Source organism: Hippocampus zosterae, chromosome 15, assembly GCF_025434085.1.
Source record: "Hippocampus zosterae strain Florida chromosome 15, ASM2543408v3, whole genome shotgun sequence".
Lineage (NCBI taxonomy): Eukaryota > Metazoa > Chordata > Actinopteri > Syngnathiformes > Syngnathidae > Hippocampus > Hippocampus zosterae.
The window spans coordinates 7,339,208-7,356,278 of record NC_067465.1 but is presented as its reverse complement, the minus strand read 5'-3'; the positions used below and the strand labels follow the sequence as shown (position 1 = coordinate 7,356,278).

The window sequence follows — 17,071 nt, the reverse complement described above, 5'->3', positions numbered from 1 at the left end:
GCTGACAACGAAACTGTGCCGACCAGCAGAGCAGAGAGCAGGATGCTACTCGAGCGAGCTAAGTCAATTAGCTCCCACGGAGGCGCTTGTTGACCTCGACGCGGCTCTGTGGAAGGATACGGAGTATGGAAAACCGCGCAGATTAAAAGCGAGCCCAGTTGGATAATCACCCTCCTAAAGTCCCCCAGAAAAAAAATGCTTAATTGGTTCCCATTAGTGCATGTTATCACGCAAGCGCTGAGAAAAGCTGTTTTTGTACTTTTTACATGATGTCCTCAAATGCAACATTATGTAAATCATCACTAGAGAGAGAGCTACGGGTATGGAAAATGGGCCATTTGCACAATACAACAATAATGTGGCCAAATAAATCATGATTAAGAAAAAGAAAATCATCATTATTATATTACAAAAATAAAATGGTTATCATTATAATAAGTTATTCAAAGATTTCTTTTTCATACCTTTAATTTGAGTGGCTATCCTACCAATTACGCTCCAACTCCACAATGACAACATGGTCAGGGGTTTTCTCGTCGCATTCGGTCGCTTTATGGTCGAGCCCGGCTGAGAGGCCATCTGCGCGTACCTGAGCGAGCTGGCACTTCATTTCGGCCCATTTCACCTCCCAGGTGGCTTTGTCGTTCGCGTAGGCCTGTTGCAGTTGGCAGCGCCGCGCCTCTTCCTCACGAAGCTCCTCCCGAAACTGCTCCAGCAAGGTACGCAGCGCCTGCAGCATTCGCCGGTTCTCCCCAAACTACAAACATGTTGGGGGTCAGTAATAATTAAACAAACAAAACATTTTTAAGGAACATTTTATCATGGTTAATGATTGTGTATCTGCAAAAGGAAACAATCATTAAAACTTTCCGGTTTTAAAATCATCCCTTCAAACTGCTGATCCTCTATTTTTCAAAACCCATTTAATTAGTGTCTTGAATTGTTTTCATTTCTTTAGACGACGCCACGGGTTGAAAATATATACATCTGGCTTTTAAAAAACCTACAGGCAATATTCAAATAAAAAACAAAACAGAATCGGGTGATTAGCTAGTGATTGACAACTTTGTTCCATCTCGGTCTGTTTTTGCAGGAAATTTAGATCTTTGTTTCAGGATTTTGGTCCTTATTTTCCATCGATTTGGTCAGTCCAGTTTTTGGGAATACCTGATGCTGGTACTGCAGATGTCCGTTGGGTGACACTGACGGGAAAGCAGACCCCCCGTCGGCTTCCACTTGCTGCATCATCCCACCCAGCTCAGAGACACCCTCTGACTTCTCTACCTGCATAGATGAATAAATGTCACAAAAATGTTCACAACATCAGGATCATCCTGCAAAATAGTTTCGACAGACCCAGCATGCCTAACACACAATTGCTAAGACTGTGGCTCTCCCTTTACATGTGAGGGCATTACACTAAAAGCACAATAGTCCCTTGAGATATAATTTACTCATAACCCAAATTATCTATTCCCATTGAAATAAACAGAAATGCCACTAATCGGTTCCAGCATTCCACCCCCCAACCCCAATTCCTGCTGTAAGACTTCCTCCCAAATAATGTTCAGGCGGCTCACCTCCGGCTGCGCGCCGTCGTCGGGCATCGCGCCGTCCCTGCTTCCAAGCCTCCAACGTGCCAGGATGGACTTGAGCTTCATGTAGAAGATGGCCGTATTGCGTTGGAAGAGGCGAATTTCTTGCTGTAGTGCAGATCGCTCCTGAGCCCAGCAAACCTCCGGAGCCTGCAGGAGGCCTGGCAGCTCCAGATGCGGGCACTGGGGCTCCGGATGCAAGCCCTCGTCCTCCTGCCAAAGCAAAGAGAATGGACACTGTGATCGAAATATCGCATTTCAACATATACGTATTGACACATAGTCACTGTCAACTGGAACGCCGCTTATTGCAAAAGACAAGGGGATGCCGAACTGCTACAAGCTAACTGCTAATGGGCATTGGCTACCTGCTAATGACTCCACATGATGTGAGGTCCTTTTTGACGCTGCTAAGGAAAGAGTTCATACTCCACTCGAGTCTGACAAACTCTTTGCATTCTCCTCTCTTCATTCACGTTTCTTACAGACTCAGACTTTGCATGCCTCCGTAGGTGCTGCTGTTTTGGTTAGCAACTGATCGCAAATTGAATCTAATGTAAGCGCATAAACTAGGAAGAAAAATAAGTAACCGAATATAAAATTGGAGGGACAGAAGTCTACGTAATGATAATAGCACTTTTTTTTTTCATGTCGCAAATGCTCATACCTGCGGCAGCGAGACAACCGGAATGTCCCGTTCGTCCGTCGCAACTCTCATTCGTCGGTCAAGATCGAGACGAAGCTGGACGTCGAGAGCAGGCGCCTCTCGCAGCTGCATGCAAACAAAAAGTGAGATTTTTATCACATGTGACTACGCTTAACATTTTGAGAAAGACCTTCAACTCTTCTGTTGTTGCAGTTAAACCTGACCTGTTTTCAATATTTGAAACTTTTAATGAACATTTGAACACAAGACACTTCATTTCACCCGAATTTAACACATCATGTGCAGATTTGTGTAGATTTGTCTTTTTTTGTGGGTGGGTGGGAGGTTAACTGTAAACATCCAGCAGGTCACGATGACCCGTGGCATTTTTTTTTTCTGTAGCAAAAAAACAGACATAACAGGCGAATTAAGGATAATGATCCTCAGGTTTGAGGTTTGGAAACACCCCAATTTGAGCTGGTGTGTCGCTCAAACGTCGGCCACGCAAGATCAGCACTAATCCCGGACTCAATCCCTCTCCACCTCTCGGATTACGGAAGAAGCGCACGCAGATGTGCTGTAATTGTTACGTCACGGTGACCCTATTGTACTCTTGAAGTAAACTGACACTGTAAAAAGGTGATTGAGCTTCTGATGAAAAAGCGTGAGTCACTAGACAAAGAGGAATACAAATAATCCAATTTTCAGAAACCCATTTAAATGTTACATTTAATCGTCTTTTTTAATGTCATATTCATATTTTTAGGTCCACACATGATCATATTTTAACATGGTGGCCCAGGCATATGTTATTAACCTAACTGTGGAACATACGAGGTGATAGTACATTTATTGGGGCGGGGTTGGGGGGGCAGGCCTTAATTTCTATAAATGCATTTAACCACAATAATAATAAATGATAGCTGTACTTCTAAAATTTGATGTTTTAAAATTTTTTAAAAACAAAATATGTGTATTTTTAGCAATGTATATTCTAAAAATCAATATGTTTCACATACAGTACATTTGACAATAAAGTTTAATCCAATTCAATACCTCTAATTAAAGGCGCCTAATTATACAATTTATTTTTACATAAATGTAAATGTTTGAGGAATAAAAAAATTATGGGCACGCTATATTTTGTGTTTTTGTTTTTTTTAAATACAAATGCTTTTACAATGTATTTGGGAGAGAATTAAAAAAATATATTTCTTTGATTTGAATTTGATGGGTTATTGAAAAAATAATAACAGGGGTCCAAGTTCCCACACAGTCCCACAGGTCGAAAGGGAAGGGATAGAGGAGGTAGAGGGGATCAAGTAAAGGGGGGGGGGGGGTCACTGACCTCTGTTCTTAAAACCAGTGGTCTGTGGTACCTAGCGAGTCCCGCAGCACCTCCCCTGCTCTGGTTGTAGGGCTCCACGCCTCGCTCCTGTCCTACGCGCCACTCCAGCTCATCCCTCTGACCGTACTGTGAGTGAGGAGGAGTGGGTGGGGGTCCGGGAAGTGTACAGGAGGGTATGGAAAGGGGTGGTGGAGGAGATTGTGGTGATGTGGCAAGTGGACAAAAAAGACAAGAGGACAACAAAGCGGGTGAGGAAGAAAGACCTCCAGCGGGATACAGAAAGAAAAGAAAACAGTGAATGGGCTGATGAATAACAGCGAAAAGGGCAAACTGGGGGAAACTAAAAAGACAGCAAACGGACTAGAGTAGAAAAAAGAGCGCAAAGAGGAAGACTAACTTAAAGATGATGGCATATGACAGAGATGAGAACAGGATCAGAATGAGGATGAACAAAATGACGGGCTGGAACATCTGAAGGAGGAAGGGGGCGGGTGAGAAGGACGGGGAGTTTAAGGTGGTTCGGGGTGGAAAGAATGCAGAAGACTCATTATGAAGCGCATGCAATGACGGACACGTGAGTCCAAACCAAAGCAGCTGGCTTGAGAAATAACCATGGCAAAAAAAGGTGCAGTGCAACAAGCGAGCCCGCCAATAAAGGTGGTCAGGAACAACAAAATGGCCGCTCTCAACATGCTTGTGTATTGTACAAAGCAGGGAGATAACGTTAAAGTCAGCTTGTTTTGCAGGTTTCATTTTAAAAAGTGCCCCCATGGTATTTAGAAGGAAAAAAACATTCTTGACACAACAACTTCAATTTCATTAAACCCCCAGAGAGCCAACATTCACCATTCGCAAACTCATCTACTCACAATTTTTTCTGAACGTTTGCAGCTGTTCAGTTGCTCCCTCACAGATGCTCAAAAAAGGGTGTAAAAAGTGCCAAACTAAAGAGAGAGGCCTTTTCTCAATTTGAAAAATGGCGAGTACGGTCTTGTGAATTCGCCAAGTATGGTCTTCCTAAGAACATTCATTCACAGAATGAGTCTCTTTGAAAATTAGAATGGCTGTGAACGGTGTTAACTTCCCCACTGAATCTGATGGAGTTCCGTAATAGCAGCCTAAAATGCATCATGGAATATTTTCCCAAGCCTGAATAAGAAAGTAAAGTAAAGCTTGTTTTTATTTTACAGCTTCCATCGCGTATACATGCCAGTGTCCTGACATTACTGGTGCATTTATTATTATTTTATTTTAATCAAATAATCTGTAAAACATTTATTTTGAAGGGTAATGTTGTAAAATTAGTTTAAAATACCGGTACTCAATCATTTGGATATCATCGTTTGTGGTGTATTTCACATTAAACTATTCAAATAAGTCATTCTAAACATTTTAGGAGGTTCACTGTACCATGAGTGGATGTGTCAAAAAACTTGAGAAGTAGGCTTGCTAGCTGACAAATGAATCTACCCGACAATTTTTCACTTTGATGAATTCATTCTCTGTTTTTATGTTTGAGTCACTATGGAAGCATTACCCCTGCCCAAGAACCAACATTTCGCTCCCATCATATAATGTTATGAACCAGGAAGTAGCCTCCTAGCTAACTTAGCTCCTCCTAGCTTCTACCTTTGATATTGGAGTCACGATAGAATCGGCTCTCCTTCAGCAGGACACAAATGGTAGAATGTTAACTCTGTTTCAGTCATTCTCCACAAATCAGAAAGTAGTCCGCTGCCTAGCAAATAGACAGACAACCAAGCCCAAAAATACGCTGATTTATGATTCCATTCATTTTCGTTTTTTTGACATGAGAGTCACAATGGGAGTGTCCTATGTCCATCTGTGCTGTATGTTACACATACAGTACATTTGACAATAAAGTTGTATCCATCCATCCATCCATGAACCAGAAAGAAGTCTGCAAGCTAATAAACAGAGGGACAAGAAAGCACAACTCAATTGACTCCACAACTTCAAATGGTCCCTTTTTGACTTTTGAGGGTGGATCAGTACCCTCTCCAACATGAGAAAATAAATGGGAACGTCATATGTCCTGACGTCATTCTCCATGAACAATGACATAGCCTGTGTGCTAGCCAAACACAAATATTCCAGTGACTTCACCTTTGTTCGAAGGGGTTGTCTTCTTTTTTTGTTATTTGACTCATCGCGGAATTGTTTGTTCCCCCCCCCCCCCCCCCGCCTCCAAAAAAAATGATACCATCCCGTTGTTTTGAGTCCTTTTTGAACAAAGTGCCCTTCTAAGGTATGACTGGACAAACAAGCAGATAAAAATGGTGATTCCCCACCCGTCTTTTCTTCAACCCTGGCAGAGGTCAGACTGACAAAAGACCTGAATGTTTCAAACTTGTGAGAGCTGCGAGTGCAGAATCCACCCAGCTCCACCGGGACTCAGCCAGTGAGCTGTGCAGGAAGAGGAGGACGAGGAGTGGGAGGGTATGAAGGCAGCTTCCCTTCTCGGCCTGGGCGGTTGGAAAACATTCGGAAAGCCAACAAGCTCCCTTCATCATGCAGTCCTGCTTTAGAGTCTTTTTTCTTTGCCAACACATAACGTGATGTTTGTCTCCTTGGTGACAACGTACAAACACACAACAGTGACGCCCATTAAGAGCCACAGAGATAAGAGGCAGGCCTGTTCGGAAGCGATCCACCATGCACTCAAGTGAAAAGACGCTCGGATCGCGGCCAAGTGGGCAGGCAGTGCGTGCGTGCGTGCGGGCGGGCGGGCGACAAGCGAGGCGGCGCTCTACGGGGAGCATGTGCATGGAGATGTAGATGGCGATGTGGTGGCGGCAGGACGTGTTAGCGGAGGCGGGGCAGATGGTAGGCGGCGCCAGTGTGGTAGAGCTGGGTGGTTCCCAACAGGCTTCTAACCATGATTCTTCTGAAGACCTCGAAGTTAACTGAATGGACCCCCTTTTACCACGGCGAATCCTCAAAATGATCAAACTTTGACAAGTAATAAACACAACAAGGCAAAGAGTACCATCTCACCACCTCGCGAAGAAACCTCTTTCACCAAGTAGCCCATATTTTTATTCATTTATTATGACTTCTAAGGTTACCCTCAAGTTTTTGTGGGATCCTGTTGGCCTGATGCCAGACAACCACTTAGATCTCCCTTGATTTGGACGGAAATGGACATCTAATGTATGGACACTGAAATTGGACTTGATTGACCTTGTTTTGTTTAAGGTTCACGGGTAAACTGGAACCTAAACCCATCTGACTTTGGGTGAGAAGTGGGGTAGCCCCCTGAGACAATAATCCCATGTCCTAAGGCAAGGTGAAAGCCAACAATACAGAAATGGTACACTATACCGAACTGAAATTACCTGGATGTCCGTCATCAGGTCTCTCCCAAAATTGCCGATGGGAGAATCCCGGGACATGGAAGTGACCGTGGATAGGAAACTGCTGGACTCTGTGAGGTTTGGCATCGGGGACAGGTCATCTGTTCTCTCCCTCAATCCATCCAGCTTCTCCACAAAGATGTGCAGCTCGGTGCGGAAAGCCTTCATTCGGGTATTGATGGTGTCCAGGACTTGGGAGTCACCTCCTCCCTGAGAACCCTCCGCTATCGTCACCAGAAGCCTCCCTTCCAGGATCAGACTGTCCGTGTCGGTGATCAAACGGTCCACAGATTTGCCGAGTCGATCTGCCTCTCTTTTCACATTGGCAAAGGATTCTCGTTCCTCCCGGCGGCGGTTGGCGATTTCTGCAGCGCTAAGGTCGATGCCATCCGACGGTCGGATACTTCCAAACCCAGAGGTGGTGGTGGTTTTCTCAAAGAGGTCTTCAGAGTCGCTCTCTCCGCCGATGGGGCCCTCCCTCTTGGGTTGGAGGAGAAGGAGTCGCCCCGCTTCCTCATCTTCGGCTACTTCCCGCCGGCCGGCGTCACTGTCTGCATCGCTGTCTCGCGGACTACTGGTTCTCAGGCCCAGGTGCGCTGCCAGGTCGCAACGCTGGACGTTGGACAGGAGAACTCGGTTCTCGTATTGAAGGTTCATCACTTTTCCGCTCAGGTCGTTAATCTGCATCCTGGCTGATTTCAGCTCCTCCATCAACATCCCTCCACTGGAGCCATTACCAGGTTTAAATAGTCCTCCTTCCCCACCTTCCTCGCCTACCAGCCCGGAACTGAACTTGAAGCGGTTGAGCTCTGAAGTAAGCTGCCTGTTGTGGTCCTCAATCTCCGAGATGGAGCGACGCAACAGTTCCGCTTCCTCCTCTACGAACTGGAGGTGACGGCGGAGCTCGCCGGCTGACTCGAGCACATCGCCGCCATAGGGTGACGAGGGCATGCTCGAGAAAGGCTCCCTACCGAAGCAGTCTCGTTCGTACTGACAACGGATGTCATCGTTTTCGGCCCGCAGGCTGCGGTTTTCAACCTCCAACTCCACGATCTTCCTTCCCAGAATGTTAGCCTCCTCCTCCACCAGTTTGAGGCGCAGTCGCAGCTCCGCCTCGCGGGTGGAATGAGGGCCACCGCCGGAGCACTCAGCCAGGGGAAGGGGACTGTCCACGTCTCCGTAGACCGACTTGTACTTCTGTAGTTCCTGCTCCAGTTCATCTTTCTCACGGCCCAGCTTGGCCATTTTTTTACGCATCAGGCCGGACTCCTCCTTGGCGAATTGGAGCTGGCACCTGAGGTCAGCGCTGTCGTCCTAGCGGCGAGAAACTCTCAATTAGACTCATATAGACATATTTTAAATCCATACTGTACCTCTTTCAGACAGAGAGCCCACAAAATTCCTGGAGAAAAGCTGCAGTACAAGATTGAGCTTTAAAAAAAATACACTCCCAGCGCACTTGGCAATTTGGTGACTGAAATGCCGCAAACTCACCTTTCTACCTGTGCCCGCCTACAAAAATACCCAAAGAGAGAAAACACCACCCATACATACACACTTTCCGCTCGACTTATGCTGGGCACCAAAATAATACCAGATTTGCAAGTTAATAGGGCCCCGAGTGTCAAGTGTTAAACTTGTTATGTTTCTAATACAAGCACAGAAATCAGAGAATTTGCTGACTTCTCCTCGGGTACAATCTATAAGTGAAAATATTTATCAATAACAATAAAAAATTTTGAAAAATATATAAAATTGATAATAATAATTATAAAGTCCATATGTTTAAAAAAACAAAAGTATGAACAAATTAAAATAAATAACATGAAATTCAGTAAATGAATTCAAACTGAACACGAATTTAATTTGATAAATAAAATCAAATATTTTATATAATTGTTTTACATATACCTGGCTGGTGGATTTCTTGTCCTTAAATGAGCTCCCTCGTCGCCTCAATGCAGTCTGCAAAACACCCCCCAAAAAACAAAAACAAAAAACCCCAAGAGTGAATCAGGACTTTTCATAACAAACTAACGCATTAGATTCTTAGTCAGGTACTGTATTGACTGGAGGAAATGAGAGCAATGGATGACACTCAGGAACGGAGATCCGCTTGAGATTTTATCAATAATAATCCTGTAAAAGACGGGAGGCACCAGAACATTAATCCTTGCCGAGAAGCTTGCGTAACATTAAACATTTCCGTCGTCAGGTCAACGTCTGATGATGGATGAAAGTCTTTCATGTATTTAATGCAAACCAGAGATGAGATTGTGACCATGGTCCGAGCCTGCACCATAGTGTTCAAACCTTCTTTCAGGTCTAGTGAGGAACAGCTGGATGACTTTTTTTTTCTTTTTACAATTAGATTTAGTTCCTCTGAAGGACACTTCGACACCTCGAAAACCTCATGAATATGCATGTAAAAAAAGTGTGAATGACAATAACGTGAATTCTTCTTCACTCATTCTTAGATTGGTTAAAATTCCAACAGAAGGGTTGGCCCCCAGTTCGTCATCCAAAAAATAAATACATCAAAAATAAACCCTGACTCAGTCAGTGGCTCTGCGGCAGGGTAGGAAACATCCACCTAGCAACACGACCAAAACATGAATTCAAACTGCGTGGCCCTGCGACTTACTTTACCCATGCAAAAAAAAGAAAACACACAAGGAATTGACTTCCCAGTTACAATCCGCCCAGAGGAACATTCATTCGCCCAGCATCTATTCATTTACATCCCTTCAGTCTTCTACACCCATTGTTATCCATCCATCCATCAACATCATGCCTTCCAAAGGTCCAATTTAATTTCCAAGAGAAAACAAAATGTTTAGCGAAGACACAGTGGGTCACACGACCAAGTCGGCTCGCGTATGTTCACTTTGACACCCCGCTGAGCGTTTCCAACACCACTACTGTTCTAATTCCTCGCCACGGTGACAGAGCTAATCTGTTTGTCTGGGTAGACGCAGGATTAGACAAAGCTTTGTGATCGCTGACCAATGCCAACAAAGACATTGTTTACTGTAGTATATTACAAAAGTTTGAAATTCATAGTGTTCCTGCTGTGAATGTTCAATAACCCTGAAAATGTTGAAGAGGATGGGCTGAAATGTGAAATCCCTTTAACCTTAGCATTAGCTACTGGTGATATTATGATCTAAATCATTCATAATCAAGATGTTTCTAGCTCGGAAAGCTCAATTATCAGTATAAAGTTTTAAAAGAAGCTGTTCTGAGATGCAATACAAGAAAAAAGTGACAAGCTAACGTACTATAGCTTTCATCTTGAGACAGCTACCTCCATACGTCTATTTTCTACGCTTTTGCTACAAGGTACCTCCCTAATTCAAAATCAGGTGAGTGCCTCAGAAAGGCAAAGAGCAGCCAAAGGTTTGAAGACGGGTTTTACTTTTTACCCCAACTACCTCGGCGCCTTCAAATTAGCTTGTAGCATACAAACCAACAAGTAACATCGTCAGTCAACTACCGCGGGCTAGCTTGTCAGTGTTGCCTCCAAACGTGTGTGGAAGACGGGAGATAAGGAGGACACTGCAGCAGCAGGAGTGTTGTCGTTGCAGCCCGCTAATGGGATTTAACGGGGGCGGGGGTTGGGGGGAGCGCTCCCCTAAAGGGGGCGGGATGGCCGCACAAAAGGAGCTTTTGAGGGCGGCTGCATGTAGATAAAGCTCGCCTCTAAGACTCACGCACAACAGCGAAATAAATGTCGCGATAAATTATTCTGAGGCCGATTAGCAGAGTCGGATGCGGACTCTAATCCATTTCAGGAGATTAATTAATACCACTCATGCATTTGAGTGAATGTAAACGCTACTCAGATTAGTGGGGCCCGAGCATGCAGTGCGGTTGTTTCATCTTTATTAACAGTACCCAAAATAAACCGCCAGCATAAGGGATTCCCCGAACTGAAAAAAATGGCTTCACAAAGGGATGCGAAATCTAACAGTAATTTCTATCATGAGCAGGGGCACAAAAAATTATTGAGGAGGCGATTAAATAAAATGAAACAGTCAGCCATTTTGGTTCAAAACAGACATTTTAGGGCCATTTAAATCCAATTCAAAATCTCATTTTACAATGGACATTTAGCCTGATTGCTACCAGATTTGTTTAACAAGCAGTTTGGCAATGCTAAACTGTGAAGTGTTTTGAGTTTTTGTCACTGCTTGTGGGTTGAGCGTGGCAGTAAAGTTTGCTGACTTTGCTGATTCGAAGAAATCGCCAGGAGGGGGGATTTCCCATACTCCAAAAACAATTTCACATAGAAACGTGAAACTTACCAGTAACATCTATCATATGTAGACCTACAAAAAAACAAACATCTCAAAAATCCACGGTACACAATCTCTCTCTCTCTCTCTCTCTCTCTCTCTCTCTCTCTCTCTCTCTCTCTCTCTCTCTCTCTCTCTCTCTCTCTCTCTCTCTCTCTCTCTCTCTCTCTCTCTCTCTCTCTCTCTCTCTCTCTCTCTCTCTCTCTCTCTCTCTCTCTCTCTCTCTCTCTCTCTCTCTCTCTCTCTCTCTCTCTCTCTCTCTCTCTCTCTCTCTCTCTCTCTCTCTCTCTCTCTCATATTCATATATACCGGTACCTAAATATACACTCCAGCCCAAGTGTATATTTGCCAAAGATGCAGTGAGACTGAAATTCAATATTATTGATGCAGGTGCACTAGTGCAAGAAAGCTGTCCGTGTTTAAATATAATGTTATGTCTGTGTGTGCATGTGTGTGTGTTGTGTGTACAGCATCAGAAGAGATAACATTTCTCAGCGAGACAGGCGGGATGCTGCATTCCCCGAGGTCGCTTCAAGGTTACGCCTACCCCACACCCTCCGCAGGGGAGGAGGCAAGCGTCTTGTAAAACAACAGGTCCATGTCGCTGATAAAAGTCGTGAAACTGAGTTCATGTGAAATCAAACCATGAAAAAATACTTGATGGATTTGGTGTTTCCTACTGTATGCTTGTTTGTGGCCACGTGTGGTAGAAGTTATTAGGGATGATGAATGTCCACCGGCATCATTTTACTGCTTTACGGGTGCAGTCATAAAACTGTGACGTACGTGTGCTGAATAAGTGAGAAATGTGTGTGTGTGTGTTTGTGCATTTATTGCTACACATTCATTGACACAGCCCATTAAAGCACCACCATTGTGCCAACCTCTGTTGCGTGTCGGCTCCCCAGCCCGGGTCAGCAGCGGTTTAGCGAGGTGAGGTGCGAGTGTACCCTCTCTAGCTCACACACGCACACACACACTGATGGAGTCGCCACATACGCACGACACGGCAGGCTGCGCATGGGAAACTCAACCGCCACAAGGCAACAGGACATTTTGTCAGGACTAGTAGGCATAACAAGTGGGAATTTCCCCAGAAAGGAACTGAGATGAGGAGATGACATTGTGGCTTTTCTTTCCACAATCTCATTTTTGGGCCTCTTCCATAAAACAAGTCATATGTGTGTGTGTGTGTGCTAGCCCACTCGTCCTTGAATGCATCATGCCGGTCGCGAAATCGGCAGACAGCATGACTGCCAAGCATTTGATGGCATCTCACGGTGCCTTCGCTGCATGCTGGTACATTTGAGCGCCGACAGTCATGAAGTTATTTCAGTGGAATGAAGAATTTTTTTTGTGGCTAAGTCAAGAGAAAAGTTTTCAAAGTTTTCAAATGATAAACGTCTGGAAATTTGAGAAGCATACGGAGGATTAAGAAAGTTTTTAAGCAGCAGACTAAATTTATCAAGATAAGAACCGACTAGAAAGATAAATGAGTACTGTTATTTAATAACGTCTTCAATCCACTCTCCATATCCTCTCCATTGTCTGGGAATTATTTTGAGATTTTCAGAACCACTGAAGTGCAAGCCTGACGTCGAGTTTGAAGAAGATTGCTTGAGAATTTGGGACAACTTGCCATTATGTTTACTTTGGGACATGATGAAAATGTAATCATCCTAATAAGAAAAGACAGACGTGGTCAGAGCATCATGACGCAACCAGAACTGTGACCCGTGGAATCTCGTCTCAGGAGGTCACGTCTCAAGCGTCACCGCGAGCTGTTGTCATGACCGATCATCAGCTGGCGAGCGGTCTTCGCTGATATTTGAACTTGTGGCTACAAAGCCCTTTCTTTAAAATGTCCAGTGACATTGCATCATTGAGGATCTATTGTCCAACGCTAACTCAAAGACACAAATGAGCATCGCAGATGCCTTGGCATGGGTCCATGCTTTCATGAATGACATTACAGGGCAAACAGAGGTGGTGTTAATTCCCCCCCCCCCCCCTCACAATTCATTTTGCTGTCAAAACAACAAATGTCATTTCAGCCAACCAGAAAGCAGAAGAAAGTCACTTGGAGAAAAGACCACATAATGGAGCAAAGGCAGAATCATTATAATTACCCCCCCCCCCCCGGCCCCCTAAATCTGTTTTCAGTGTTTTATTGTGTCCAAAAAGGTCCAAATCAATAGAAGAATAGCAACGGGCGCCAGACAACAGAGGAAGTAACCCTCTGTTGTCTGGCGGTGCAGGTGGCTTGAACTTGAAGAGTGTGGGAGAGCGGCTGTCGGGTTGTGGTGCATCCAGCCGGATGATAATGTGGTCGCCCTCGGAGCCCCCACCCCGCGCCACCCGCTTCTCTTGCGTGTCCCATGGCTCACAATTAGTCGCTTAACGAGGCGGGAGGGGCCTTGTGGTTGGAGAGTGGAGTGGAAATTAGCAAAACGGAAAACAGAGACGGTGGATTCTGCCAGGAAACGAGCGGCATCAAACTCATCAATCGGAACAAGAAGAAGTATAAAAAGGATACTGAACATATGCACGCCATTGTCAACGGTAAAAAAAAATACATTTAAATTGTGGAATAACATGCCACTTTGCACGATGTTTGCCATTTCTAGTCAAGACTCTGCAAATTTTTTCAATGCATTAAATATGATATTCTTTTTCTTTGTAGCCTCCTTGTTGTCCAATGTGTGTCTATTGTCTTGTATCGAGTTTGCACACGTTTGGTCTCGTGTTGAAAATGTCATAAAAGTGAAATTAAATTTCTGATATTTTGCGGGGGTTTTTTCCAAGCTCAACTAATTACAAACTAGCAATTAAGCCACATGTAAAATGAACGAGGCCTTAAGTAAACAACAGCAATGGAGGGAAATACAAGCCCCCCCCCCCCCGTTTGCTTTATTCTGCTATGTTATTTGTGGTCTTTTCCGGAAGTGACTTTCTTCTGCTTTTCCGTTTGCTAAAATAGTATTTCACTGAACTTTCATTGGATTTTTTTTTGTGCGGTGATTTCAGGTGAAACGAGCAAGATATTTTGGCGATGTTGTATGTAGGCTATGGAAGGGGGGGGGGTCTCCAACTCGCTGTATACTAAGTAGCTAACGGAGGAGCCTCAACACTTGAGATCCTGCCCTGCCTTTCTATTTGAATGAACCCATTCTTTTTTTCTTACACTCATTGTTTCCTCTTCCTCCTTACTCGAAGCAAACCTTCATTCAAAAGATAACAAATCCATATCGGTGTGCACCAAGGCTCCTTCATGAGACCCAATCACTTCTCATCCAATCCTATCGTTCTGATGCCATCACTATGATTCCATTTGTATCCGGGATTTTCCCATGACATATGACGCATTAACAAGCCCGTGAAGCCACACGATGTCATCTCCCGGCATTTATTTTACGAGATAAAGCTCAACATCAACAGGCCGCACAACTTCTCAAACCAGCTTGTAAATCCCAACATGTAAAACAATGCGACAGTTTCACGTCATCCCGCGTGCCTTTGTGTCAAGACAACTCTATGTCATCCCACAAAAAACTCCCAGATGTTAATTTGAATTTATGTCTAGCTTCAGGTCACTGGGATAAAATATGATATCGTATGACAAACCAGTCCCTAAAAAAAGTTTTTGTGATGATGTGGCGCTGTACTGAATTATAAATGCTCGACATGTATTTATGTTCAAAGGGAGGATGCGTGCAGTGTATGTGTGCCACTGCGGCAGGGAGTCTCGGCATTCATTGGCGAAGTCTCTCTCTCTCTCACACACACACACACACACACTCACACACACACACACACACACACACACACACACACACACACACACACACACACACACACACACACACACACACACACACACACACACACACACACACACACACACACGCTAACTGGGTCAATGAGATTCCCTCGTGTTCTTCTACCAGCTTTTGATCAGCAATACATGCCCAAATTTGAAATTGTCATCCAATTTGCGAGCTATATGCGCCACATGCACAGATCTTCTACACCCACGTGTGGGCAAAGTATGGCGCGCACGCAACGCACAAGCCCGCGTCATGTATGTGTCATTTCATGTCTTCGACGCATTGACGACACATGTAAATAGCAATGGAGGAAGGAGAGAGAGAGATTCACGTTTTAAGTTTGTGTCATTTGGAGGACCAGAGAGAGTGTTTGTTTTTTGTGGGACAAACGTTAAGGAGAACCAAGCCCCAAAACCTCCACACTTCCCCGGAGTCATCCTGCAGTCCCATCCTTCCTAACGTCAGCCCACGTAGGATGCAATCGCAATGCTAAATGTTCCTCTCTCTTTCTCTCTCTTAGCAATCCACGCGCACTTTACTTTCGCAAGACTACACCGGTTCCACAAATAGGCTAACTTAGAAAGAAACCCGAATAAAACTGTCGCTTCCTTGGCACAGCTAACAAAAGTAGCACAAGACAGATATTTGAATCTCATTTGTTGCTAGGCCGGAATCTGAAGGCGCTATCATTCTCGAAGTGTCTGGCTTGCTGTCCACACAGACTCTCCCTCCCTGCTACTATATGTCGGGCTCTTGTTTGTTACTGGATAGGATTGATGGGGGGTGGGGGTGTCTGTCTGACTTCCTGTCCATGCCGCCTCTCCCCATCCTTTGTCGCTGTGTAGTCAAGGGAACAGCCTAGCGAGGGTGACTGGTCTGTACTACTGTATGTCAATTTTTTTTAATTGGGATTTTGGGCGTACCGAATATTGATTTCTGCCTAGAAACCTGTGGTGACGACCTAAAAAAAAATATGTATGTATGGGGTATGTAGTCTATATCCACTGACCTCTTTGGCCCGCTCCAGCTCGTTGTGCAGCGCCTGCTTGGAGATCTCCACCTCGATGATCCTCTGCCGCAGCTGCTCGTTCTCGTCCTCGGCTCGGCTCCGCTTGTCCTCCACGCTCTCCAGCTCGTTGTGCAGACGGACCGACACGTCTTTGGCCACCTGGGGTCACAAGGTCACCACGGTCAGTCTTCCGGTATCCATTTTTCACGAATCCGTGACTCCATCGTAGCTAGATTTTCTTATGCTGGATACAACGGAACTTTTACAGATAGTTAATTCACTGCCGTGTCACTTGTAAATAAACACAGAAGTTCATCATACATACAGACAGACTGACACACACAAAGTCTGACACCTTGAGGTCTTGCTCGAGTCCGCGCAACAGCTCCCCGTCCACGTGTCCCGTCTGGGCGGCGCGCAGGCCCTTCTGCTCGGCCTTCCTCAGGCGGTACTGCAAGATGCGGCAGTTCTTGTTGGAGCGCTCCAGCTCGCGGCGCAGCTCCTGCAGCTGGTACACCTCCTCGTCCATGTAGGTGTCGCGCAGTTCCTCCATCTCCGCCCGCAACTCCTTCGCCTCGTCCTGCAACCGCAATGTTTTCTCATGGTCATAAGCCGGTCAGTTTACAAAGAAGCTCCACGATCTTCCGATTCCTTTTAAGAGTTTTCTAGTGAATACAGAGCTGCGATTCACAGGTCATGCATGTTATATTCTGTGTATTGCGTCACTGGGCTCTTTGTCACGTTACGAGGTGGTGGTGGACCCCAAAAAGCAGGCAAGAGAAAGGAGCAGAGTGTACTTGACAAAATGTATTAAAACAGAGAAAACTCAATCCAAAACAAAGTCCAAAGTATCAAACAAAAAACATGAATGAAACAAACCTGTCCAAGTCCTTTTAAAGCAATGATAGCATAACGACCAACAGGTGTGCAGCTGCAGGGAGAGCCCTACATTGCCACCTGTTGGTCACAAA

General features: G+C 44.9%; 1 protein-coding gene across 5 annotated transcripts in view; it reads right to left on the bottom strand.

The window, feature by feature from the left end:
• The window catches only part of LOC127616350 (microtubule cross-linking factor 1), a 28,179-nt gene that overhangs the window by 6,781 nt on the left and 4,327 nt on the right, over positions 1-17,071 (bottom strand). For 4 of the 5 annotated variants that reach the window (XM_052087885.1, XM_052087886.1, XM_052087882.1 and 1 more), the window contains exons 2-10: positions 16,456-16,680; positions 16,101-16,259; positions 8,878-8,931; positions 6,949-8,280; positions 3,590-3,715; positions 2,263-2,367; positions 1,581-1,808; positions 1,168-1,284; positions 590-757 (exon numbers count right to left, since the gene is read on the bottom strand). In XM_052087885.1, coding sequence (XP_051943845.1) covers positions 590-757; positions 1,168-1,284; positions 1,581-1,808; positions 2,263-2,367; positions 3,590-3,715; positions 6,949-8,280; positions 8,878-8,931; positions 16,101-16,259; positions 16,456-16,680 — 2,514 coding nt within the window. The remainder of the gene's footprint in view (positions 1-589; positions 758-1,167; positions 1,285-1,580; positions 1,809-2,262; positions 2,368-3,589; positions 3,716-6,948; positions 8,281-8,877; positions 8,932-16,100; positions 16,260-16,455; positions 16,681-17,071) is intronic. The other variant, XM_052087884.1, reaches the window with a different exon arrangement.